The 27,712-nt window shown below is 46.1% G+C and overlaps 1 protein-coding gene across 4 annotated transcripts in view; it reads left to right on the forward strand.

The window, feature by feature from the left end:
- The window catches only part of VTI1A (vesicle transport through interaction with t-SNAREs 1A), a 350,140-nt gene extending 322,646 nt beyond the window's left edge, over nucleotides 1-27,494 (forward strand). The window contains exon 8 of one of the 4 annotated variants that reach the window (XM_024756025.1): nucleotides 25,621-27,494. Coding sequence is in view for 3 of the 4 variants with exons in the window: in XM_024756019.1 (XP_024611787.1) it covers nucleotides 25,621-25,714 (94 nt within the window). In the remaining variant the exon portion in view is untranslated. Of the gene's footprint in view, nucleotides 1-17,435; nucleotides 17,464-19,846; nucleotides 20,809-25,620 lie in introns of those variants that run through there. The other 3 variants (XM_024756019.1, XM_024756021.1, XM_024756024.1) reach the window with 3 other exon arrangements.
- Nucleotides 27,495-27,712: the final 218 nt, after the last annotated feature.

Below are 27,712 nucleotides of genomic sequence, written 5' to 3' on the forward strand. Positions count from 1 at the left end.
TTTTTATATTTTTTTTTTTTTTTTTTTTTTGCGATATACGGGCCTCTCACTGTTGTGGCCTCTCCCGTTGCGTAGCACAGGCTCCGGACGTGCAGGCTCAGCGGCCATGGCTCACGGGCCCAGCCGCTCCCCAGCATGTTGGAGCTTCCCAGACCGGGGCACGAACCTGTGTCCCCTGCATCGGCAGGTGGACTCTCAACCACTGCGCCACCAGGGAAACCCCCACTTTGAGCATTTCTTGTGATGTCTTTAGCTTCTGTATCAGGGTAATACTGACCTCATAGATGAGTTGGGAAGTGTTCTCTCCGCCCTTATTTTCTAAGAGAGTTTACATAGGGTAAGTATTATTTTTTTGTGTTTTTTTGTGTGTTTTTTTAGGATAAGTGTTATTTTTTTCTTTAAATATGTGGTAGGATTCATTATTTAAGCCATACGATGCTGGGCTTTTCTTTGTGAGAAGTTTTAAAATTACTAATCCAACTTATTTCCTTGTCATAGGTCTGTTCAGATTTTCTGTGTCTTCTTAAGTCATGGTTTATTTCTGGGAATTTGTACATTTCACCTAAACTGTCTAGTTTTTGGTATAAAATTGTTCCAAATATTTCCTTATAGTCCTTTTAATTTTTATTAAGTCAGTAGTGATGTTCCTCTTTCATTCTTGATATTGGTAATCATGTCTTCTTCCTTTTTTTGGTCATTCTGGCTAAAAGTTTATCAGTTTTGTTGATCTTTTCAAGGAGCCAACTTTTGATTTCATTTATTTTCAGTTTCCTGTCTCATTGATTTCTGCTCTAACCCTTAGTCCTTTTTTCCTGCTTGTATTGGGCTTAAGTTGCTCTTTTTCTAATTTCTTAATGTGGTGGCTTAGATAATTATTTTGAAACTTTTTTTTCCAAATTAGGCAAATAAATTTTTTACTAAGTTCTGCTTTGTTACATCCCACAAATATTGTTATTGTTTTGTTTTCATTCATTTCAAAACACTTTATAATTCCCATTGTAATTTCTTATTTGACTCATGAGTTCCTTAGAAGTGTCTTACTTAATTTTCTCATATTTGGGGATTTCCCAAATTACTTTCTTTTGTTGTGGATTTCTAATTTAGTCCTATTGTGATTGCAGAACATACTTTTTATGATTTAACTTCTTTTTAATTTGTTGAGACTTGTTTTATGGCCTATATATGGTCTATGCTGGGGGATATTCCATGTAATTTTTAAAAGAATATATACTCTGCTGTCATCAAGTGAGGTGTTCTATAAACGTTAATTAGGTCAAGTTGGCTGATAGTGTTGAAGTCTTCTATATCTTTACTGATTTTCTGTCTAGTTATTCTGTCAGTTTTTCAAGAGCTGAGTATTGAGATCTCCAAGTATAATTATTGAACTCTCTATTTCTCTTTTCTTCAATCAATTTTTGCTTCATGTATTTCAGGACTTGGTTGTTAGGTATTTATATGTTTATAATTGCCATATCTTCTTGATACACTGACCCTATTATATTTATGAAATGACCCTCTTTTTCTCTAGGAATGTCTCTTGTCCTAAAGTCCATTTGTCTGATATTAATATAGACATTCCAATGCTCTTAAGTTTACTATTTGCATGGTATATATATTTCCTTCTTTTAACTTTCAACCTATATGTGCTTTTAAATCTAAAGTGTGTCTCTTTACACAGCATATGTTCTTTTTTTTTTTTTTTTGCATATGTTCTTATAGACAGCATAAAGTTGGATCTTTTTTATCCAGTCTGACAATCTGCTGTTGATTGAATTATTTAGTCCAGTAACATTTGTATGATTTTTTTATCTTGCTGGATTTATGTCTGCCATTTTGCTATTTGTTTTCTATATGCCTCATATCTTTTTTTCCTCTCATTCTTCTTTCCTGCTTTCTTTTTTAAAAGAGATTTTTTTTGTGTGCATACCATTTTAATTCATCTGCTGATTTCTTAACTATATTTTGTTTTTTTGGCTGCATTAGGTGTTCGTTGCTCTGCACAGGCTTTCTCTAGTTGTGGCGAGCAGGGCCTACTCTTCGTTGCGGTGCACGGGCCTCTCATTGCAGTGGCTTCTTTTGTTGCGGAGCACAGGCTCTAGGCACACGGGCTTCGGTAGTTGCAGCACTTGGGCTCAGTAGCTGTAGCATGCAGGCCCTAGAGCGCAGGCTCAGTAGTTGTGGCACACAAGCTTAGTTGCTCCACAGCATGTGGGATCTTCCCGGACCAGGGATAAAACCCGTGTCCCCTGCATTGGTAGACGGATTCTTAACCACTGCGCCACCAGGGAAGTCCCTTAACTACATTTTTTATAGTTATTTTCTTACTCTTTGCTCTAGGAATTGCAATATATCTTCTACCTTTTCACAATCTACTTTAGCTTACTACTGACTTAGTTCTAATAAAATATAGCAAGTTTATTCCAATATGGCCATTTTTCCCCTCTTCCTTTGTACTATGATTGTCAAATCTGTATATATTATAAACCAAACAATACTGATGGTTGTCCTTATAATTATTGCTTATGCAATCTTTACGTTCTTTAAAGAAATTAAGGGAAGATAAGAGAAAATATATATACAGTCTTCTATATGTACCCACATATTTACCATTTCCAGTGTTCTTCATTTCTTTCTCTGGATATGAGTTACCCTGTGGTGTCATTTCCTTTCAGCCTGAAGGACTTCATTTAGTATATCTTGTAAGGCTAACAAAAAATTCCCTCACTATTTATCTAGAAATGTCTTTATGTCACCCTCATTTGTGATTAATGCTATTGCTAGATATGGGATTCCTGGTAGACAGGTTACTCCCACACCCACATTTTTACCACTTTGAATATGTTCATCTATCTTCTCCCTCCATTGTTTCTGGTGAGAATTCAGCTATCAATCATAATGTTGTTTGCTTGTACATAACGAGTTTTTTTTGTCTTGCTGCTTTCAAGATTTTCTCTCTCCCTTCTCCTTCTCCTTCCCTCTCCCTCTCCCACTGCACATGTGTTGATATTCTTGCCCTAGTCACACAGGTCTCTGAGGCTCTGCTCATTTTTCTTCAATTTTTTTTTATCTTTCTCATCTTCAGATTGGATGATTTCTATTGGCAAATGTTCAAGTTCACTGATTCCTGTTCATTTAATTTATTGTATTTTTCAACTGTAGAATTTTTATAGTTCCTCTTTCTCTATTGAGATTCCCTATCTGTTGAAGCATTGTCATCATAATTTCTTTTAATTCTTTAAATACAGCTTCCTTTAAGACTTTGACTAAGTTACACTAGCTGCTTTGAAGTCCTTGTCTGCTAAACCAACATCAAAGTCACTCAGAATCAGTTTGTATTGACTGCTTTTTTTTTCCCCTTGAATATAGATCATCCTTTTTCATTTTTCTTTTCTTTTTGTCATGTCATAATTTTTTGTTTAAAACTAAACATTTTAGATGATATGTTGTAACAGCTCAGGGTTCTGATAGTTTTAAGTAGCTTGCCTGAACGTAATCTGCAGGATCTATCTCCCCTGCAGTCTGCTCGGTTGTTGCTTTTTTTTTTTTTAATTCTTATTTTTATTTTATGAGCCTGGCTTCCTAGGGGTTGCCCCTTTGCACACATAGCTTAGTGGCCAGCCAATGGCTGAGCAAAGACTGTGCTCAAAAACCTTGAACCCGTAAGGCTTCCATCCTCTGCCAAGCGATCTGTATGTGGGTTGAAGAGAACATTCAAAGTTCAGCCAGTTCTCAAGCCTGCCTTGGCTTTGACTTTTCACTGGGGTCTCCCAGGTCTCCCCAGCATATACACATACTTTCCCAATCGACAAAAGATGTGTGGAGAGCTTATCTGGCACATCTAGGGCTCTCTCATTTCCAGAACCTCCCCATCACATTTTTGGTTGATCTGTCACTCATCCCGACCAGGACTGCCACCTCAGGCCAGCAAAACTGTGCTGTTTCCCCCATTCATTTTCCTACAGAGTTTGCTACTTTTATTGGCAATGCCACTGGCTTTTGCCTTCTGCTCCAAATCAAGTCAGCCTCCTCTGGCAGTCCTGCCCTGATAAAACCATCTTCCTAGCCAACTAAGCCAGAGGGTGAGGTGGGGATCTTCTTACCCAAAGTTCTGTCAGCTTTCTATGAATAAACACTTCTCAGTTTGTGTTTTGCCTTCAGTCATTATCCAGGGCCCTGAAAAGATTGTTTTAACAATTGTTCAGTTTTAAACTTGTTTTGAGGGGAGTGAATTTGTTGACCTCTTCACTCGGAGCTGGAAGTCCCCTGTCGAAGAATTTTGCTAGTCTGTATAAAGTATGTAGGATGTGGTTGCAATGAAAGGCCTTAGCCTTGACTCCTTGTGGCTTTTGGCCCCTTACTTCCCAGAATTCCCAGCCCTCCTCCTCAAAGAGCTTCCAGTGGCTGAGGTTCCCTGAGATGGGTAATGACCAGCTCCACGAGCTTTCACTCCGTTCATTTCCCCATCGGCAGTGTGACTGTCAAAATCGAATCTTTGCGTGTGCTTACATCAGCTTCAAATCCAGGGCAGCACTCTGCCCATTAACTGACCCAAAGGCAACAGGTGGGACCTGTTTTTGGCAGAACTGTTGAAGAAAAATGGCCTAGTCATCAGCCTGTTTCATTCATCTCTATCATCTGGGAATACAATATAGATAGTATCAGACTCAACAAAAGGTACATTCTATTTTCAGTTTTTTGTCTAGACGGAGAAGACTAAGCACTTGGATATCTGAAATACCTACCACGAAAAATAAGAAAGATGGGCGCAGTGGAAGGCCAGAGGGGGGAGCACTGCTTGTTCGCTTTCTCTCCCTATGTTCTTTTTTTTTTTAAAGAAAAAAGTTCAACCCTACCACCCACTCGTCAGGTGATTGGAGACTGTAGTTGTAAAAATGTGCTGCAGGCAGAAGTTCTGAAAAATCCCAGAAAGTGTTGAAAACATCTCTAAACAAGGTATTTTTCTCCTGCACCTTTCTTGCTAAAGGTCCCAACTGCTGCCAAGAAAACTAGTGAGAATGTTAGCTGCCGAATAAAAAATTTATGACAGTGTTTGGCAAAGGACTATCTCGCTGCTTGTTTTGTACATTTCCACAAGGCACTTGAAGGCAGACTCTTTCTCCTTCTCCCTCGTCCTCCCACACTTTGGGTACATATACCTTACTGATCACTGTTCTGGGTTTGTTCTCTAATAAAAGAGCAAACTCCTATAAAGTAGGATTAAACAATATAACTTTTTTCCCTTCAGTAACCTCGGAAAATGTGAGGGAAGTGTTTTCAAATATGATGTGTTGCATAGAAGGGGAAAGAAATGCTGGGTTCGCTTGTTTAGAATAGGCCCATGTATAAGAAAAAAAAAGAACCTTTCGATTAATGACCGGAGACCCTTAGTGGCAGAAGGAATCTTAGAAATCCTCCAGTTCTTGCAAACCCCTGCAGCCAACACTTTGCAGACAAGGAAATGGGGACCCAGAGGGAGAGAGTGTGCTGCCTAGGATCACACAGGCCGAGCCCACCTGGGGAGAGAGCCTGGCTCTCACCTGGGTGCCAGGCTGGACCCGCCACATCACACCGCAGCTCGCGTCACTTTTGTTTGTTGGGGATCCCCCCAAGCCTGTGCACTTACAGTGTGTTTTACGAGCATTAGCATTCTAGGCTATTCTACTTTATGAAAATTAAGACACTTTCTTCCCCAAAACTCGTTTTTAAAAATCTAACGCGTTAAAAGTGAGTCAAGATAGGGCAACAATACTACTGAAATGGCACTGCCTGCCTGTGTCGATTAAACCTCCAGGCTGTGTCATTAAATGTTTACGTGAACCTTTCAAAAGCATAGGGGGTTGGGGGGAGGTGTTTAGAAAAAAAGTTTTGAAGCGAGTTTGAATGTTGATTACATAGGTTGGTGATCACCCTGAAATATTTTGCCTGCCTGAGAAAGCAAAATTATGTCTCAGTCTTTTCAAAACAGTTATCAGATTATGCTCTCAGTTGTTAATTAGTGCCGTTTAGCACGCACTTCATCATTCTTACTTATTCAGAAGCCTGGCTGCACCCTTGTTCCTTGCCTGGCTTCTGTCCGCAGAAGCATCTGCTGTGACCGTCGCACGCACGCCCGGCAATGCTGAAGCACGGGGCCAGGGCTGCGGCTGCCTTTTGCTGTGGCTGAGTTAAGGAAGCGAGTGTTATTTGATATAAAGTACTGCGGACAGACCAGAAGTAAGCGGATTATTTCAGGCAGCGTTAGGAGGTAACTGGAGGAAGATTAGCTCTCCATGAGGCAGATATCATAAGCAAATTAGAAAACCTCCCCAATTAGTACAAGAAACCCAGATTTGTGCTGTTTGTGATCTTCTGCTGAAAGGCAAAGTGTCGACGTTATAGGCTCGAGTCTTGATTTAAGTTGAAATGTTGGCATTTCCTATCAGTGCGTGTTAGCATCTGAGGCTGTGTACTGGCTTAGTAAGTGAAGTAAATCCCTATTCTCCCTGGCTGCCAAGTCTTCCCCCTTCCAACGTTCTGTACATTGGTAAGGTTTTCTTTGGCCCTGGAATAATCTCTAGGGCATATTATAATATTTCGATACTGGGGATATTCAACATGACTCCAGTATCCCACACTTAATCTCTCTTTCGTCTGTCTTACGGCACATGTATCATGCTGAAGTCATAAAAACGGAGTGTGCAAAAATGCCAGATGCTACAAACGCGATTATATACTTAAAAATAGCTTCCTTGGTGGCACTGCTTGAAATCTGAACTGGGCCCTGTTTTCTCAAACAGGGTGACACTTTTCTGCTAAGCTACCGATCGTGTGCTCTGACAGGAAGCACAGGTCCCCTTCTGAGGCCACCATGCAAACGCAGGTCATTCTAGAATTCAGACCAGGCACTCTCATCCTTGCAACATCATGGCAGTCCCAGGCGTGTTTCTGTTTTATTCTCCGAGTGCACTGTGTAGTCTCCGGTGTCTTGACCTCTGATGTTTTGCACAAGTTGTATGTGGCAAAAGCCCTCAGCAGACCAAGCCTGACTTGTCTAAAGAAAATGGGGTAGCTAGACTCCTCGTTTGAAGATTTGAAATGCATTCCAAATAAACTTTTCACCAGAATTCGAACAACCACAAAGCTCAGAATTTATTTTGCAGTCTTATCCAAGGAGGAAGGTAATGTTTTTGTCTCTGTGTGTGGAGGCTGATAAACAGTGCCTATTTTTCTGGCTGTAAACATCGTGCATATTCATTACAAAAAAATTTGGAAAATGTGGTGAGTCACGGAAGATTTTTTTTTTAAATCACCGTGATCTAAACACAATCATTACTTTCATTTCAATGTATTTCTTTCCAAATTTTGTTCAAGTTTATCCTTTTGTAAAATTAGGATCCTAATATTCATAGTATTTTTAATCTTTGCTTTTTACCTAATATATCATGGGCAAGAAAATTGGTGGTCTTAATGACAAGTAGAATAGGACAAGACCCTCTCATACCTTCTGAATGATCAAGGACAAATTTATTCAGTGTAGTTTTAGTATTCTACTTCAGTATATATTTTTCTTTGAAAATTATCAGTCTCCCAATGGTATTTATGGCAACTTTCAACTCACCAATGTTATATGAAATACTGTCATATCACTCTATTTCTTTGAGGAGAACTTTGCATTTTCTCTGGTTTTACATGCATGATCTAATTTGAACATCACAAGAAGCTTTCAGGTAGGAAAAAAAAAAAAGAACAGATGTTGTTATCCCTGATTTGACTCATAAATGCAAAGTGAGCTACAGTATAAGATGCACCGTGATGCCAGCCATTATTCTTCCCACCACGCACTGCACACGGTCTTTGAAACTGGACCTCATTTTGATTTATTTATTTTCTTTATTTTATTTGTGGCTGCGTTGGGTTTTCATTGCTGAGCGCGGGCTTTCTCTAGTTGCGGCGAGCGGGGGCTACTCTTTATTGTGGTGTGCGGGCTTCTCATCGTGGTGACTTCTCTTGTTGCGGAGCACGGGCTCTAGGTGCGCAGGCTTCAGTAGTTATGGCTAACGGGGTCTAGAGCGCAGGCTCAGTAGTCGTGGCGCACGGGCTTAGTTGCTCCGCGGCATGTGGGATCTTCCCAGACCAGGGCTCGAACCCGTGTCCCCTGCATTGGCAGGTGGATTCTTAACCACTGCACCATCAGGGAAGCCCCTGGACCTCATTTTAAATACCAACTTTGCCACTGACTAGCTGTGCAATCTCGGGCAAATTAACCTCCCTACGCCTCAGTTTTCTTCTTTGGAAAATGGTAACATTGATATCTTTGTCACAGATTTGTAATGAGGATTAAATAAAAGAATTTGTGTGAAGTACTTCGGATAGCATAAGGCACCAAAAAGGTTAATTTTTTTCTCACACATTCTCTCTCTCTTATAACATTGAGAATAAAGTATTGTGTTTCTTTTTCCAATTTACTCAATTCGTAGTTTAGCATTATTTGAAATAATAATTATATATGTAATAATATACAATTTAAGAAAATGTAAAAATACGTAATAGAAAGCAAAACGCACTCACCAACCAAATACAAACACTGGTACTGCTTGGCTACATTTCCTTCCAGTCTTTTTTTAATATTTTCTGTACAAAGGCTTGCCATTTGTTTTTAGACATGTCAATCAGTGTCTTAAACCAAGGAATACGGCTGGTAGTTAAGGCATGTGTTTTATAGAACATGGTCTGCATGCCACCACACCCTGTTCTTGCTTCTAGATCTCAAAAGAGGTGTCCCTTTGGAATCCTACTTCCATTGGCAGTAAACCAAAATGGGGAGTCAGATGGGTGGTCATGGCAGGGGTGCGATGAGGATGTCTCCAGAACCTGAGGTATCTGAATGCATTGATGAGTCCCTCACCCACTGGTCCTGTGGCCTAAAACCCAGCCCACCCATTCACAAAACCAGCTTCTCTGACAATAGAAAGGGGTTGGACTTCAGAGGCCACAATCTGTCAGGCCCAAATTCGGCCTCGTTGTCACCCAGGGCATGGGCAACTCAGAATTACGACACTCAGGTATCTTCAACCACTGGGAAGAAAAGCCTTTCCTAGACCCTTAAAAGGTGTTCTGTTCAAGCTGAAAGGAAAATACCTACAGCCGAGCATCTCCTGTCAGCTAAGTTGATGGTTCTCTATCAAGTCAACCATTAGTGAATACATTGGTTCTCCTTTTATTTTTTCTTTTTTTGCGGTTCTGCCTTGGCTATTCCCAAGACTTCTCTGAACCAGTTGGGCAAAATTGATTTTTATTAGTTCCACTGGCCTTGTGGAAAATTATCTCATGAACTGGTTTTTATAGGAAGACTCAAAGCACAGCACAGGGTAAAAAATAAGCCTATAGCAGTCAAAACTGTTGTCTGAAATGTCTTCAGACTGGAAGGCTGGATTTATTGCACGAAACAAGTACTAGCAAGGCGGAGGTGTGCATTCCTGCCCATTATCACTGGAAAGGAGAACCAAAAAGCCGAGTAAAAAATTAAATTTTAATAATGCCACTGATATTTTCTAAATCTTTCCTGACAGAAAGATTCTCATTATTTTTATCTGTCTCCGAGTAGGTTCTTTTAGTGCCATCTCAGAAATGGCCTCAGCTATGATTGTTTTCTAGGCTTTAAAGCATCTGAAAAACCAAATATATACAGAGAGAAATATGCTTTAGATTGTTCAAGGAAGGGCCGTGACCGTGGTAACATTTCAGCTAGCGTATCTGCAGCCAACATTTGCTGGGAACGCCTTCTGCTTCCAAAAGGAGGTCCGTGTTATTAAGACAATTGAAGTAAATCCCCAAACAAAGGGGACCACGATCCGCTGCACTTGGCTACGGAGGAACCCAGGAGTCCCAAGTTTGGGTTCACTCTGGAAACTGCCCCATGCTGGCCACAAAAGGAGATTCAAGAAAAAAATGGAATTATCTTATTGTTTCGGTAAACGTGCAAACTCGCCTTCCAAGTATCACATAGTACAGAATTGTTTGGGGGATAGGAGGGAAGATAAAGCCAGAATCATTAAAGTAGCCAACCCACAAAAATGTGAATTTTTTTGTTTGTTTTCTTAGTTTTTTAGTGCCTGTGTATAAACCTGTCTTGGTCCCAAAAGGATTTACAGCAATTTACCAAAATGTATACAATAGATTTTCTATATAGTAAATGAAGTCCGGGGGGAGGTTAACACACAAACTGTGGAATAGCCCATAGGTTTGTGAGAAGTGGGCCACAAATTTATCTCCAGGCATCTGGCAGGAGACTTGAAGAGGAAGACGGTTTCAGTTAGATGCGTCAACATCCATGAGCTGAAAACACAGCTCCTTCCTCCTTCCCCCCGACCCCAGCACCTTCCCATGGGACCTCATCACAGGGACACACGCCGTGCAGGGTAGTAAACATGTTCAAGAGCATCCCTACAGGAAACACGAGTTCCACAGGGCTGTCTCCTGCTGTCCCTCGGTCCAAGCAGGTGGCGTGGTGCCGGGCACAGCCAAGCGCGCATGCGCGAACCTGAGCAAAGCCAGTGGTGCAGAGTCTCGCGGGCTCCGCTCCTCCAGAGGAGACTCCAGTGTCTCGAGGAGGGGGGGCGGGGGGCATTCGTTAGGCCCCTCGATCAGCCCTGTTTCCCTAGGCTGGACTTCAGACGAGTGTTCGGCAGGGGAGTTTGAGGCTCTACCCAACTCCATTAGAAACCTCCAAAGACACCCCCTTAAGCTGGTAAATACGGCGCCCACGTAGGGGGCTGGGTTTCACCATCTGCTTGTGAAAATGAAGGCCAGGGAGCTTGAGGCCAGTACCTCCAAAGAATGACAGAGGAAAGAAGGGCTTCTTCTTTCTAAGATTCAGGCTGCTTTTCGGCTCAGTCTCTGGAAAGAGCCCTCCTGGCTTGTTGGTTTTTCTATTTGCTGCAATAAAGGAGCTGAGTTCAAAGGCCGCAGTATTCCATGGCAGTTCCTTTTCTTTCTTTTTATCAAGTCCACAGGCGTGGATGTCAGCAAACATCCTCAGGGATGCTTGGGTCACATATATTTACTACCATTTTAGAGAGGGGGAAACTGAGGCCCATTTCCTTGTTTTTCACAAGATCACGCAACAGATTGGGTGTGGAGGCCATCCTGCAAACCTCTTTGCCACTCACCCTCCGAAAGACACCACTTGGTTTCCCATCTCAGGCCCACTGACTTATGAGACGTTTCACATAAAATGTACACCCTCCTCCTTGAGAAGCACCAGCCAGGCTCTCCAGCACATTTTGCAGGCTGTGGGGGTCAAGGGGGCTGCAGATATGCAGTCCAGCCCTGACCTCTGCCTGCGCTTTTCATCCCCTTGTGAGAGGTCCAAAAGGCACACACAAGCTGGTTTGTGGCTTCTGTTGACCTCTCTCTAGCCCTTGACCCTGCGGTTAGGAATCAGTTATGGGCTAAGTTGGATGCACTCAGTGTAGACCCTGGTTATTGAAGCTCACACAGAGGTTGAACTTCAGACTTCCACAGGGTCAGGACAGCTGGGCTTTTCCTGCCTCCGAGGGGATCTCCAGCAATGCAGGGCAGGGAGGCTCTCCCTCACCCACCCCCTTCCTTTTAATTCATCCCTGAATAAGTGGTCAGAGGTCAGAGACTGAAGACCAGAGCCACTCTGACCCCCAGACAGATGTTTTTTGTTTGGCTACCCAGTGTTTTGGAAAACTTTTTCTTAGTTGCCAATATTTAAAACTTGAGAGATTTCACAGAAAGAACACAGTTTCTGGCTTCTCTTGGCAAAAAAGAAGATCTGGCCGCACTGAGCTGACTCTGCGTACCAAGGGCAAGTAGGAGCGGCACCCCAGTTTAGAATGAGGGCAAGCAACCCCAGTTCTCCAGTCCCCTCTCCCGACGCCTGCAGCCCTCAGACTGGAGACTCCCCTTCCCCCCCACCGGACTTCCTTCCTTAGTTAGAGAAAAGAATTGCGCACGTTCCCGGGCTGGCAGGTGACATGGCTTCACCTGCGCAAACCTGGAGATCCTGCTATCTGATGGTCACCCTGCCCCACCCTCCTCCCGCCCAAAGAACTGTGAGTCAGCCCTCGTGCTTATCTCAAATAAGCCTTCCGAGGAGGCCATCTTAACCTGGGGTCACCTGCTCAGAAATGATTAATGCTGCTTGGGGGTATGTAAAATCAGTTTCAAGGGAAAGATTGTGAGGGAGATACAAGTTTGAGCAGACAGGGCACACGCTGCTGAGTATCTCCTGCAGAGCAGCCCAGGGATTCGAGTCACCAAAAAGCCCCTCCACCTGGACTGGAGCGGTGTGCCCAGAGCCCAGGCGAGGGCCACGTGATGGGAGCTGGAAGCAGGGAGGGCCTGTGAGGAACCACAGGGGAGATGGAGCTGCTGGGAAGGCAGAGGAAGAAAGGGAGGAATGCCCTGACTTCTCTCTCCCTCCCATCCCCACTGTCCCGCCAGCACCTCCCATTGGCTGAATGCAGTGGACGGCCAGTCATCAGGGGTTGGGGTGGTGGAAGAGGAGCCTCTTTATGAAATAGAGCAAAGCAACGAAGGGACAAGAAAAGGGTCTGAGGACAGGCAGCCCCAGGACTGGCATAGTGGGGATATGAGTTAAGACACATCCCATTCAGCCACAGAATCAGATCTGGACGAGTGAGAGAAGTTCTGATGTTATGATCTAGAAAACGTGACCACATCCCTCAAGAGTTGACAGAGATGCAGGTGGCTGATAAACCTTTGCCAAAATAGTTTATTCCCCTGACATCAGGAAAGCAAAAAGGTGTAAATCCATGACTATTAGGAGATTAGTATCTAATGTCAGATCTTGCAAGAAATGATGTTAAAGCCCATCACAAAAGCCAAGGCAGCCTTGTCTCCACCAGTGTGACCTCAGCCAGCCCTAATCCAGAAGAGGCATCTTGGCTGTCAAGGGGTGTCCCCAGGGAAACTAACAGAGCTGGAGGGGGCTGCCTCCGCCCTCCTGGGTAACTGAGGTAGCTGCTGAAGGCGGGGCTTCCAGGAGAGCGGCTGAGCCTGGACCCCACAAAGCAAGCTAATCAGGGGCAGCGCTAGGATGTGCCCCACGGGAATCTGCAGGCTTTCCAGGCCAAGGCACCTGAGCGGGGGATGCCTACTGGAGGGGAGGGGGGCAGCCAAATAAGGGGGAGTCTCAGGACTCCTTGTGGGGAGATCAGCGAGCGACAATAGGAGTAGAGTTATGAAATAGTAACTACTACAGCTCTTCATTGAGCGGTTCCTATCGCCAGGCACTGGTCTGAGCACTTCATGTTGAATTAACTCATTTATTTATTAATGTCATTTATTGACCAAGGTGCTGCTATTATTGGCCCCATTTTCCTGAGGAGGAAACCGAAGCATTGGTTCTTTGGAACTTTCAGGTTCCTTGTATTGGTATTTTCATCTTTCTTTTTAAACAGAAGACTGATGGAACGTTGTCCACTTTTTATTTTGCCAAGTAAGAGAGAGTAGTTTCCAAAGAGAGTGTACATTTCCAATGTCCAAGTTCGGGACACTGGGAGAAAACAGTGGCATCTACTATCATCATCACTCTACAAAATAAAGAATATTTTCACGCTAAAAGGGTCAAAAGGACATAATCTTGGAGAAGTAATGAAGTAACTTGTCCAAGTAACTTGCCCGACTGGTGTGTGGCAGATTCAAATCCGGGCAGTTGGCTCCAAAACTGAAGGTGGCCGATCAGCTTCTGCTCATGGCTTCTCTGTGGGCTCTTGGCGAGGGAGGGGCTGGGGGTGGCTTGTTCAGGAGGGCAGTGAGGTTGCTTTACAATACAGGGCGGGACCCGGCAGAAGTGGGGAACTTCCCTCAGGGCACCCAGCAGGAGATGCACAGGGAGAGAGTGAGAAACACCTAAAACCGGGAATGGGAGGTCATCCAGGCCTGACACCGAGGAAGGTCCGTCTCGCACCGAGAACTTTACCGGGGCCATATGCGGAGTGGGGCTCGCCTTCGCCCTGGGTGGGTCTAAGCCACCAAATCTGGGTCCTACCTAATAAATCAGGATCATCGTGAAGATTAAATGACATCGCACAAAGAGATCTGTAGTCCTTTCCCAAGATCACACAGTGAGTCTAGCTAATTGTCCCACCTGATACTCTTTTCTGTCTAGCACTCTTTTCTACCAGATGCACTAAATTAAATCTTCAGCAGACTTGCAATCTTTGTACAGCACATCCCTTCGTCTGTATGACAGGTGATGTTGACGTCATAAAAAATCGTGTGGTACGAGGTCACTGGGCAAGGGACAGTCACTGGTGAGCAACCCCCAGAGGACGATTGCTTTTAGTTCTGTCCCTGAATCTGGTGAGGGATCGGGTGATCATGCATTTACCTAAAAGAGAGGGGCTGAAAGGACACGGCCAGTGTGCCAGGGACTGAAGAAAGCTGATGAGCTATGCTCCTGAATAGAAACGAGTATTAGGGGCTTCCCTGGTGGCGCAGTGGTTGAGAGTCTGCCTGCCGATGCAGGGGACACAGGTTCGAGCCCTGGTCTGGGAGGATCCCACATGCCGCGGAGCAACTGGGCCCGTGAGCCACAACTACTGAGGCTGCACGTCTGGAGCCTGTGCTCCGCAACGAGGGGCCACGATAGTGAGAGGCCCGTGCACCGCGATGAAGAGCGGTCCCTGCTCGCCGCAACTGGAGAGAGCCCTCGCACAGAAACGAAGCCCCAACACAGCCAAAAATAATAAATAAATAAATAAATAAAAAGCTGATGCAGCCACAGATAAAATAAATTTTTTTTAAAAAAGGAAAGAAATGAATATTAGTAATTTACTGTGCATTTACGCTGGGCACTAAGTAAAGAGTAGACTTTGGTTAATTAGTGTTCTGTGCTATCAACAAAAGTTAACTGTGTCCATGCAGTAGAGTGTGAAGATGAAGACGTCAAAGACTCGCCTTCAGACGACCAAGGCGAGTCTGACAGAGAACATGAGACACACCAGTTACCTAAATAACCACTTCGTGTGTGTCCAGCAGGGGTGGAAGCTAAGACTGGAGAGGTGGGCTAGGGCTTCAGGGAACTCCTTTGTCCAAATGGGCGTGATATAGTCTCCACCTCATGAGATTGTGGTGAGGGTTCAACAAAGTGTAGAAAATGCCAGAATAACACCTGGCCGGGAGTCCACACCCGGCTCGTATGAGCTGTGGGTGGGGTGTAGCAGCAGCCGTCCTCACAGTCACTGTCATTGATGTTGCTGTTGGCATCACCCTGGCAACCACGCTGAGGAGGAATCTCCAGAGGATAGAGCTGGGTGGGATTTTCCAGCTCCGGGGTTCACGAACTTTCACATTTCTTGGACTTGGGACTTTTTAAACAGAGAACTGAAGGAGAATTGTCCACTTTTGATTTTGCCAAGTAAGAATAGTTTCCAAGGAAACAGTACATTTCCAATGTCCAAATAAGGACATTGGGGAAAAACTTGCCATTGACTGTCACCGTCACTCCATAAAATCGAGGACATTTGAGCACTAAAACAGTAGAAAGGACACAATCTCAGAGGAAAGGGCAGTCCTTGAAATTGAGTAATCTGCTTTTCAAATAAAGGAGGTGTCTATGTCGCTTTTCTTGCATTGAGCTTCGGCCTGGAGTTGGGGAACCACTGTTGTCCATCCTTCCACGCCCCTCTTCATTGTATGTAGAAGTAGGTCCGGGTTAAGCTCAGTAAGAGGTGGAGACTGATAGGCTCTGAGCTGTGTTCCTGGATTTTGTTGAACATTCTCTGGTAGCAGAAGACACGTTTGGAGTTGCCATGATGTACAGTCGCCACAGTGGCCCTGGCCGCTCGCGTGAGAATGAGGGTCACAGTGAAACAGGAGCAGGCCTGGGGCTCTGGAGACCTGGCTGTGCCCCACAGGGTTGACCCTGGGCACGTCCCTCCACCTCTCAAGCCCTCAGGGTCCTCGACTCTAAAACGAACACTCCAGACCAGAGTATGGAGACCTTTTCCAGCTCTGGCTGTCTGCAAACCTGGGAGGGAATGAGTGTACCTTGCATATCTAGAGCATCCTTATTTGATTTTCTTCAAGTTCTTTCCAAGCCCTTTGATTGAAGCGAGCTGCCTTGATCGTATCTGAAAGCCCGGTAGCCAGCAAAGCTCTCCAGGCCCCTGCCATCACTGAGTCCATAGTTCAGAATAGCAGAGGCGGCACTGCCCAGCCTGAAATTCGAGGTGCCCGTTTGGCAATGTAGAGTACAGTATAACTACACACCGCTCATCAGACCCTGGCGGGCTTATCAATGGGCTCTGACAGGTACTTGTTGGCCGCCTTCCCAGGCTGGGAAGGTGTCCTCAAGCCAGCCAATGGGATGCCCTCCCTTTGCCTTTGATGTTTATGCAGCCACCTTGGAGGGAAGGCTCACCCTGCTGGGGACAGTGTCACCGTGAGGCCCAGATAGATACCAGACTGTGGGATTGAGAAGCCTGGTGGGCTTGGGCTTGGTGGGGGGTTGGGCAGCAGCTTCCTGGACACGTGCCTCCACCCCCACAGCCACTGGAGGTTTCCCAGGCAGCTCCTCCAGACTCTGACCACCTTCCCCCTGCCTGTCGCCTTTCCTGAAACCGCATCTCCTTTCACAGGGTTATTTGCCGACCTCACGCATGTAAAGCCTTTACCTTTTGCAAGTGCTTTATAATCTCTAATGAGCTAATCCTCTTCTCCCTGGGGTGGTTGGTGAACTGGCTGATTTTGCTGGGAAGAAACTGAAGCCCAAGTGTGTCGGAGTGACTTGCTCCAGGTCACCCCAGGCAGATCCAGGATTGTGGACACACAACAAATTGTCCCCAGGCAGATCCAGGATTGTGGACACACAACAAGTTGTCCCAGGCACTGGCATTACTCTAATTACAGCCTTTGTTGTCAGGCTTCCGTAATTGATTTCTCACTGTGACACCGTCAGCTCCCTCGGGGCAGGGACTCTGGGTTTTCTGTTCTCTTCAGAGGGACTTGGCCAGACCTGCCATTCCCATCTGCGCATGGTCCAAGGACCAGCACATTCTCCAGCGGAGGAGGGCTTGCCTTCAATAGCTTTTAGCTTTGAGACCAGGAGTGGGCAAACCACAGATAGCACACCAAATCTAGCCCCTTGCCTGTTTTGGTATGACCCGTGGGATAAAAATGGTTTTGACATTTTGAAATGGTTGGAGAAAAATCAAAAGAAGGATATTTTTTGATGTGGGGAAATTACATGAAATTCAAATCTCAGTGTTTGTAAAGAAAGTTTTGTTAGAACACAGCCGTGGTCACTTGTCCACGTATTGTCTAGGGCTGCTTTTGTGCTACACGGGCAGAATCCTGTAGTTGCAGCAGAGGCCGTATGGCCCACGAAGCCTAAAATACTTACAGTTATGGGTTGTATTGTGTGTTCTCCCCTGCCCCACTCCCCTTCCCCAAATCCACAGGTTGAAGTGCTAACCCCTAGGACCTCAGAATGTGACCTTGTCTGGAAAAAAGGTCTTTGCAGCTACAATTAGTTAAGGTGAGACATCCTGGAGCAGGGTGGTCCCCTAATCCAATATGACTGGCGTCCTTACAAAAAGAGGAAATCTGGATGCAGATACACACACAGGAAAAATGCCACGTTAAGATGAAAGCAGAGATCGCGGTGGTGCTTCTCCAAGCCAAGGAGCTTCAAATGTTGCCAGCAGACCACCAGGAGCTGGTGCGGAGGCGAGGAGCATATTCTCCCTCCCAGCGCTCAGGAGGAACCAAACTGCCAACACCTTGATCTTGGACGTTCAGCCTTCAGGACTACGAGACAATACATTTCTGTTGTTCAAGCCACACAGTCTATGGTACTTTGTTACTGCAGCTCTAGCAAACTAATACGTTTATTACCTGGCCTTTTACAGAAAAGGTTAAATCCCTTTAAATTAAGTAGAAATTCGGAAACAGAGTACTTCTTGTCCTCACTCAGGACCTAGCCTCGGTGTCCCAGGGCTCAGATACTGGCTCCTGTCCCCTCATTTCCTTGCTGGAGAGTGTGCTCATTTCTCCGCCTGTTAAAACTTATCCCTCCTGTGTCCCGTTCCCTCAGGACTTGTGGATAACTGACCACTCCTAAATGCAGGTTGGTAAGTATGGACTATGAATGGTGGGGGGAGGCTTAGTTAGTTGGCCCAGAGACAACATCTGGCTTTCTTCTTGGGTTTTTTTTTATATATATATATATATATATATATTTATTTATTTATTTATTTATTATTTTTGGCTGCGTTGGGTCTTCATTGCTGCCTGCGGGCTTCCTCTAGTTGCGGTGAGCGGGGGCTACTCTTGGTTGCAGTGCGCGGCCTTCTCATTGCGGTGGCTTCTCTTTGGTGCACAGCACGGGCTCTAAGCGCGTGGGCTTCAGTAGTTGTGGCACGCAGGCTCAGTGGTTGTGGCTCGCGGGCTCTAGAGCACAGGCTCGGTAGTTGTGGCACATGGGCTTAGTTGCTCCGCGGCACATGGGTTCTTCTTGGACCAGGGATCAAACCCGTGTCCCCTGCACTGGGAGGCAGATTCTTAACCACTGCGCCACCTGGGAAGCCCCCTTCTTGTTTTAAATGTCTTATCCCAGAGGCAGGAGTCTCGTGGGATGTGCCCCCTCGGGTCCCTCATTTCACATGGCTTTGGGCCACTGTCTACTCTGTTCGTGAATAGAAATCTCATCTGTGATGAAAGAACCAGCAGCTCCTGAAGACTGTGAGCCCCACAGCTGTACGCAAAGCTTCCAGGGAACCAGGCTGGGACTGTCCTGACTTCACAGGAAAACAAGGGGGTGGAGACATGGAGAAGGGTCGTTGTAAAGGCCGAGACAAGAAGGCCGGGTCCGTATTCTGGTCTGGATCTGAGAACTTCATGTATTCACGTCCTAGGGCTGCCGTTACAAAGCACCACAAACTGAGGGCAGGGGGCTTCCCTGGTGGTGCAGTGGTTGAGAGTCCGCCTGCCGAGGCAGGGTACGCGGGTTCGTGCCCCGGTCCGGGAAGATCCCACATGCCGCAGAGCAGCTGGGCCCGTGAGCCATGGCGGCTGAGCCTGCGCGTCCGGAGCCTGTGCTCCGCAACGGGAGAGGCCACAGCAGTGAGAGGCCCGCGTACCGCAAAAAAAAAAAAAAAACTGAGGTCTTAAAACAACAGAAATATATTCTGTCACTGTTCTAGAGGTTTGATGTCTGAAATCACAGAGTCAGCAGGGCCATACTCCCTCTGAAGGTCTAGGGAAGAATCCTTCCTTGCCTCTTACAGCTTCAGGTGACCCCACGCTTTCCCTGGCTGGTGGCAGCATCTCTCCAGTCTCTGCACGTGGCTTCATAGGGCCTTCTTCCCTGTATCTGTGCCGTCCCTTCTCATAAGGAACACCAGTCATTGGATCTCGGGCCCACCCTACATCCAGGATGATTTTATCTCAAGATCCTTAACAAATTACATCTGCAAAGACCCTGTTTCCAGATGAGGTCCCATTCTGAGGTGGACGTGAATTTGGGGTGGGGTGAGGGGATAGCTATTCAACTCAGTACAGTCAGTATGGTTGAAAGTGAGAGAAGCCCCAGCCAAACTTGCTTGAATCAAAAGGGGATTGTTTGGCTCCTATAACTGGGAAGTTCCTGAGGCACACAGCAGTGGTTCAAATAATGCCTTTAGGAACCCGTCTTTTTCTTCATCTCTGGGCTCTCTGCTCCTCTGTGTGCCATCCTTCGGGCAGGTTCCCCTCCTGCGTGGTAATAAGAATACCCCCCACTCCCCCATACCCCCATCCCTGCTGCTCTAGGCTTCCATTGTCCCCACAGCCAATCCCAGTAAAGAGAGGACCTTTTTCTTGATTTTTTTAGGAAAAATCCCCGGGCGACTCCATCTGGCCTGAGTGGCTTGCCAATTCCTGAACAAGTGGTTGTGCAGGGTCCAAAGAGCTGTAATTAGCCAGGCCTGCCTGTGTCATGTGTCCACCTGTGGAATCAGAGACTGGGGGCCACCCCACCTGAATCCTGGGGTGAAGCTGAGGATCGCTCCTGAAGGCACAGGACATAGAAGACCCTGGATGGGCTTTATCAGTGGACACAACAAACACACAGCTCTAGCTCAGAGGCAACCATGTACCCAGCTTTGAAAAGAATGCTTCAAATTAAAAGTTAGTGTTAGAGGCTGATTACGATGAACCGTTTCCCCTACTCCTGTTTTCATTTCTTTCTGGTGAATATTACCATTGAATTGGACGTAGAACTTGGAGAGCCTTTCCCTCGGTCCTTGTTTTTGGAAAGTTCCCAAAGAGACACGATACAGGCTCCTGTGCACAGCGTCTCCCCCGCACCCCGCTCCGCCCCCCACTCTCCTGGTTGCTAAATGTCCTGCCAACTGGTACTGTTCTGTCAGACCCCAAAGGTGAGGCATCATTATTTGTGGTCAGGCAGGAAAGCGTGTGCAGGACGGGGCGTCAAACCTGTGGCGTGGCGTGCGCTCTCCAACCAATGAATGCAGGCTTGCAAAGGGATTTGGACACTGCTGGCATGCTTCATGGGAGAGTGGCTAAGAGCTAACTCCTAAAGCTGTGCTTGTCTACAAGCAGCTCTTAGAAACCAGGAAGACGACTACATGAACCTTCATTCATTCATTCAGCAAGCTTTTTTTTGAGAATGTCTATGCCAAGTTCTATTTTAAGCGCTGGGAATACAAAAGACAAAGGAGATTCAGGCCGTAGAGGGGCCACTTTTTATTGGGGAAACCTGCACAGAAACAGAAAATCATAAAACTGTGTGGCGAATGTAGTGGTAAGAGAGGGGCACACACACACAGGGAAATACAGGAGTGAGCAAGGAGCACGGTCAGGAAATTCTCCCGGAAGAGGTGGGGAAAGTATGCCATTGATCAAGGACTTGGTTTTGAAATTAAAGTGAATCAACCTAAAAATGCTTTTTGGTCTCAGATAACAGAAGACCTAGCTCAAACTGACTTCAGAAATAGCATTCATTTATTTTCTCATATAATGCAAAGTCCAAAAGAAGGATGTTTGATAGAGAGGTCCACGTCTTCATCTTCAGGACTGGGGTTCCATTTCTCTGCTTTTTCTTCAACTCTGCTATCCTCCATGGGTCAGCTTCTTTCTTCAGCTGGCTTCCTTCATGGAAACAAAATGGCTGCAACAGATCCAGGCCTAACACCTGCACACCACATAGTCCAGGTGACCTGACCTTGCATTCCAAGCAAAGCTTCTGACATTCACTCTATTAGACTGGCTTCATTCACATGCCTGGGCCAGTCACTGTGGTCAGGGGTATGTAACACACTGACCTCTTAGCCTAGGTCACGGCTCTACCCCTGGGGCTAGGGGTAGCGCCAGATGTTTGGAAGGGAGAAATGAATGCGGCCGACACATATCTGCTCTTCGTGGGAAGCAGACTGTCCCACCTGGGCTTGCTGAAACATTCATGAACACACACTGGCATTGGTTACAGCTGGAAGAAGCTCTTGAGTCTTCAGTGAGGAGTCTTAAGACCAAGTACGGAGAGATGAGAATCCCAGCTTTTGAAAACCAAGAGGCAAAAAACCTAATCTTTAAGGAAAGAAGTCATTTCACCCACCGTTATACCTTGGCTTTTTGGATGCTTTAAACCACTTGGCTTGGCCAGACACCCCATCTTGTTGGAGAAGGGGGTCAGAGGTGCATCACCCAGGATAGCTGATGTTATCCTGCAGTAGAAACGACCCCCAAATCTCATTACCTTAATACAAGCCCACTGCGAGTCCCACCGAGCCTCCAGGGCAATAGTCTTCCATGGGGTGACTCAGGGATCCAGGCGGAAGGAGTCTCCACCATCCTGTAGCTGCACTCCTGGAACCTATAGCCTCCTAGATCAGAACAGCAAGGGAAGACCCAAATGGAGAGTCAAACCCTGGAAGTTAAATGCCTCCACCTGGAAGGGACGCCTAGCTCTTCTGCTCACATTCCATGGACTAAAACAGGTCACGTGGCCCAGAACAGGTCTGGGCACAGGTCACGTGAGTGTGCCCAGAAATAAGGATGTGCGAGCTGGTGGATGTGGAAACGCCCACTACAGTGGAATTCCTGGGTTCCTGCAGCGCGAGCAGAGAGCTGTGCCAGGTGCCTGTCTGCTTACTTCCCTGTAACCAGTCTTCTGTGATTCCGGCTGCCACACGCAGGAACTTGTCTCTGGAGGGGGAGGAGACTGGCAATGGAAAGATTAGCTGCTCCCTGGGTTCCACACGGGGATCGGTATTTTCAACAATACTTGGTGAGTTCAGCCTCAAAATAAATGGTTAATTCATCTTGTATCAACAGCACTGTGATTCATAAAGTAAACTTGGAGAATCCTTGGTGTTTCAGGCCCACATTCCTTTTCATTTGGGCCTGCATTCTTTTAAAGCCGCAGCCTGCTCGCTTAATAGAATGCAGCATGCAAATGCACATGTTTTTGCCTGGAGGCAATTTAGCCTCGCTGTTTCAATGGATGTCTTCTTTCAAGTGTATATCCTTTCTTAAATTATTTACTGGGTAAACACACTTTGCATTTTCAAAAGGGAGATTAAGACCGCTTGTGGCAGACCTAGTAGAATATAAAGCGCCCCCCCACGACCTTGTCCAAAGTTAGAAGGAAGTTACTCTGGGCTTCCTCCAAAGTTCCTTCTCTGCTTCACGAGCTGGGAACCCCGCTTCCCAGCTTGTGGACCTGATTCTTTCCGGACTCTGCATTCCTTTCTGCTTTGCCTACAGCAATACCTACCAGCGGCCCCTGGCTGTGACGGTAGGCCAGGCCTCCTCACAGATGGGGCCCACCAATGCCAGCCTTTGTTTCCCTGTCCAGGCTGGCTTGGTCTTATTCACTCAAAGGCCCCAACAGCTCACTTTTCTGGCCCTTAGAGGTATTGTATCTGCCCAACACCTTTGAGGCCCAAAACTGGGTTGGTGGCCTGGCCAGAGTCAAGCTTACTTCCAATTCTGTCAGCTCCAACACTTTTTTTTTTGCCCCTCTACACCCTTTGTCCCACATATCTTTGTTTGAAAGCAAATACTCTCTCCTGCTGACCTCTTCCACCGCCAACACACAGTTCCATGAGGACCTTTCCTTCTCCCCGTTTGACCCAGTAGTGCTCTGAGAAGACACCATGGTACAGTGTTCCATCTTTGGGGAGTTTATGTCAGCTTTTAACTTCAGCCTTTTCTATGCAGACTCCCTGCGATTTTCCTGCAAATTAAATTTGCACAGATTTCTTCTCCATTCTCCCTTGAATGGAATGATTACAATTACAGGGGCTGCGTTCTTTCGTTATCATCCTTTGGACTGTTCTCCTGGGGGCCTACGTGCCAGTAACCGTGCCGAGTTCTGGGCTGGAGAAGTGAAGACTCCAGGCTCTGTGGACGCACCAAGGTCTTTCTGAACGTCTGTGACCCAGTGGTGCCCTTCTTGGGATCAGGTGTGTGTGCACTGAGTGAGTTAAAGACGAGCTATTAGGAAAAATCATGGGTGAAACCCACTCTTTGCTTTGAGATGAGGGAAGCCCAATTAGGAAGACTGGGGAAGAGCTGAGGATTTAGGGATTCCTGTGTATTCATTTTTCTAACCATGCCTCAGATTAAACAGGTAACACCCACAGTTAATCCTTTATAAATTAGCATCATGGATGCCTTGGAGCCCTCAACCCACAAATAAAATGGTTGTCATCCGGGAGACACACTACCGTGGATGACTTAAGGCAGAATTTTAAAGAGTTTTCATGCTTTTAATCTTCCATTTTGCTGATTTCCTTTGCAAGTCTGATGCGGGTGACTGTGGTACACAGAGATTTGACAGTGACTTGGGCAAATGGGATGTGTAGGGACTGTTCTGAAGACTTCTGCCCCTTCCAGGGAAAAAATCAGTTTGGGTTTTAAATCCAGCCACCAAGTTACACCGATCAAGTGTTCGTAATTAGCCTCACTTTAAGAAGCCACGAAGTCCCGTTTTTATTTATTTATTTTCGGGGACCGAGAATCTTCCTGGTTCCTGAGTAAATATGGCCTGTTGAGTCTGAATTAGCTGTCATCGCAGAAGAATTAATGTCAGGGCGCAGCCTTTCTAGTGGGGAAGGGAAGAAATAAACGAGACAGATCTTAGCTGAGCATTACGTGATAAATGAGGACCGAGCGGATCATTCATCTCCTTGGAGGAAAGTGGACACAGGCGCTAAAGCAGTTTTGCGGAAGACGTGTCAGCAAATGTGATCATTTTGTAACCTGTCAGGAGGAGAGGGAGCTGGTCCTTCCAGGGGGCCATGAGGGAGTGGGCTTGTCTGATGTGACCGTCTGCATCCATCCATTTAGGTTTGGGGAAGAAGGGGTTGCACAAGGAAGAATGCAACTGAAACCACAAGGATGTTGTCATTCTTCCGAGAAAGAAACTCACCCAGAAGCTAGAAAAGACTGCGAAGGCCCTGTAGAGATTTCTTCTCGAAGATGTGAAGTTAGGAGGGTGGGGTCTCTGTTAAACCGGGGGCCTGGCTGGTCCCACCTGGTTCCTCCCATGGGAGCCCCCTTCCCACGTTCTGTGTCTAGACAAGGCAGCAGACCTTTTTTTCTCCTTGGTATTTGGAGGACGGGCAGATGGGGTTTGCTGTGGGGTCTCGACAACTGGATGAACAGCGGGCCGGAGTGCCCAACACTCTACCTCTATTTCTGCATGGTCGGTTCTGTGGGAGCGAGCGTGGGCAGGGCTGTTTGACCCAGCTTTTTCCCTTAGACAACCTCAACGAGGCATTCTGATGTTCGACCTCTTTTCTAAGAATGAGGTAACGAAGTATGAAACAACTTCATCAGAGGCCCTCTGCAGGCGTCTTGGAGCCTGCATCTGCGCTCTGGCTCTCCTTCCGAGTCCCCAGTTCCCCATCTGCATCTGGCAGAGCCAGAGCCGAGGGGACTGGAATCCCTAGAGGTGAGGGCCCACCAGCCAGAGCACACGAGGCACCCGAGTACTTTGTATTATTCCTCATTTCCATCTTTTTTTTTTTTTTTTTTTTTGCCACGGAGCACATGTAACGTTTCCTCTCGGCGTAACGGAGCGTGAGCCCCAGTGACAGATGATGGTTTCATAGCCTGAGCTGCAAGCTTGACACTTGCTTCTTAATCTTGTCCTTTTTTTCCTAAGTCTCTCTTTTACTTTTCCCCGGGTATTTCTGTACAGGTAAGTACCTTACTGACATATGTTTCCTTGGAGTCTTTCACTTTCACGGGAAACACTGCAAAAAAAAATGAGGCTTGTCTCACATGTGAAATTAAAAAGAGAAGCTCGCATGGGGCCCTTGATCACTGAAAGATTACTACATGGTACTCGGAGACCAGAAAGCCATTTGATTCGCTGCAGCTTCTCAGGAAGCATTTCTCCGGGTGCCTCGTGACAATCGCTGTGGCGTCGTTCGTTTGCTGGCGGATTGTTTGTGGAAACACAGAGCTGCGTGGTCACACACACGCACGGACACAGGCACACGCACACGCACACCCCACACTGGGCTCCCCACCCCCATCCGCGAAGCCTCCGTTTGATTAGCCGATCTGGTCTTATATGGTCTTTGTCCTCGGTTTATCTGTGTGAATCGCTTTTCCTCCTTTGCTCTCTCCTAGAATCATCCAGAACCGCGTCCTGATCGTCATTCTGGCCATCGTCCTGGTTATCACCATCCTGACAGCGATCACTTTTTCTGTCAGAAGACACTGATGTATCTGCTCTTCCTTGATAAGCAGCGACCATGGCTCGTTCTGAGTAATTAAGACAAAATGGTCCCATGAATCATTCTCTCGCGCTGACAGGGCCTGAATGACCCTCCCTCTCTCTCACCGCTGTTCAGCTGAAGTGCAAAGAGTGTAAAAATATTTTCTATTCCTGTTTGCATGGGTTGGCTTCCTTTTCTAGGTTTGTCTTCACCCAGATTTGTTTTTCATAGGGGAAGGTGAATGTTTATTTGCCTTTTGGTAATTTCATCTACTGACCAAAATAGCCTCGGTGACATTCTTGCTTGCCCTGTGGACATGTCAGGGGTCCTGGTTTGGGAGAGGGCATGATGAGGCAGTCATGGGGGCTTCTGATGGACTGTGCTGTTTGTCACACACCTCTTGTCACCGATCAGCCCTTCTGTGATGTCTGAGCATGAAAAATGCAGAGGCAAGCAGCGGCCAGAGCCAGTGACCGGCCCAGCAAACCAGCCCTGTACCTCCCCAGGCATAATGAATATAGTCCATCTGCCTGAGAGCTTTCATTGTAAAGGTGGGTATTTAATAGCAGTTGTGCAGGAAATTGACTTAGCACTTTCCCTGTTTTTCTATGCATATATATATTTTTTTTGACCCAAGAATATTTTTTGCTGAGACTGCCCAATATCCACTTTTCACAACTTTGATTACTGGCTACAAGAAAGATTTCCTTGCCTCCCAAACATCCCATACTCCCCAGAATCTGCTGGCAGAGAGAGCCCCGGCCTGGTATTTAATGGTGACCTCCTCTCCCCTGACCTGTGTAAGCATCTCTGTATCCTTTCCGTCTTAATATTTGCACTGCCAAAAGCAGCCCTCATACATGTAAAAGGTCTGACAGGGTTCTCTCCACATCCATTCCAGTATGTAAAGAGAGCATGAATATTTCAGGAAGAGCAAGCATCTGACTCCTTCAGTGAGAAATTTCAAATGTGATTATCAATATGGTAGAGTCCTATAGGCTGATCCACTGGAAATAAACTTGATGGAAAATGTTCACTAACCTCCTTTAAAAGAATGAGGGATTGCAGCGCGTTACAAAAGGATGGCTTGGGTCTTTCACTAACAAATGTGAGCACAGCCTTCCCGAATTCACGATGTATTCAAACCTCTGCCATGCTTTGTGATTTCCTTTGGTTTCTTTCTGTCCGAGGTAACCGGGAATTGCGTTTAAAATGAGTTCATTTAAGATCAGGCTTCAAGGTGCCCAAGCTGAGGTCATTCTCCCGCTAGTCATAAAGCAAAATGTGTTTTTCTTAAGACTTCATAGGCACTTACAGGGTCCTTTCTATCTTTTGAGTATAATTGGAAGCTTTGAATCCTTGAAAAGCAAACCTGTTCCCTTCATAAGAAATGCTAACCACCTGTGCCCACGGGCTGAGATCACCTGGATGCAGCACTTTTTTTTTTTTTTTTTCCCCCAACTCAGAAGAGAGCCATTATGGTTTAGAGAGGAAATGCAGAATGGCAAAATCCACCGGAGAAATTGTACTCATCGAAACAGGCTAGGGCCTGCACGTGTTCAGGTAAATCATTTAGTATTGTGTAAATAAAGCTGCAGCATTTACTTCGCAGGGATGGTGTGGGATTTTGGCAGAGCGAGGTAGGCCAGCAGAGGAGTGGGAAGGCTGTACTAATTTTCCTATCAGCGTAAGGGATCTATCTCAGCAAGAATCTTTTATTCTGATAACGGAATTCTGTACCTGCTAAACACATCGAAGAAACAATGAAAAAGCAGGGAAACGAGTAATCTTCTTCTCGTTTTGAAACTCTAATGGTGGGGAAGTATTCTACCAACCTCTGGTGGCTTCCTTCGAAACAGTTGGTCTTAGCTAAAGTGTATAATCCGTCACCCAGCTACACCTCGCGCCGGTCTCTTCCTAAGGCCACCTGGCGAGCCAGGTTGATCTGATCATCTAAACTTGCTGGCTCCTAAATATTTCATTAACACCTGGCGTTCATGTTG

This window comes from Neophocaena asiaeorientalis, unplaced genomic scaffold (assembly GCF_003031525.2).
Source record: "Neophocaena asiaeorientalis asiaeorientalis breed wild unplaced genomic scaffold, Neophocaena_asiaeorientalis_V1.1 scaffold85, whole genome shotgun sequence".
NCBI classification, from domain to species: Eukaryota; Metazoa; Chordata; class Mammalia; order Artiodactyla; family Phocoenidae; genus Neophocaena; species Neophocaena asiaeorientalis.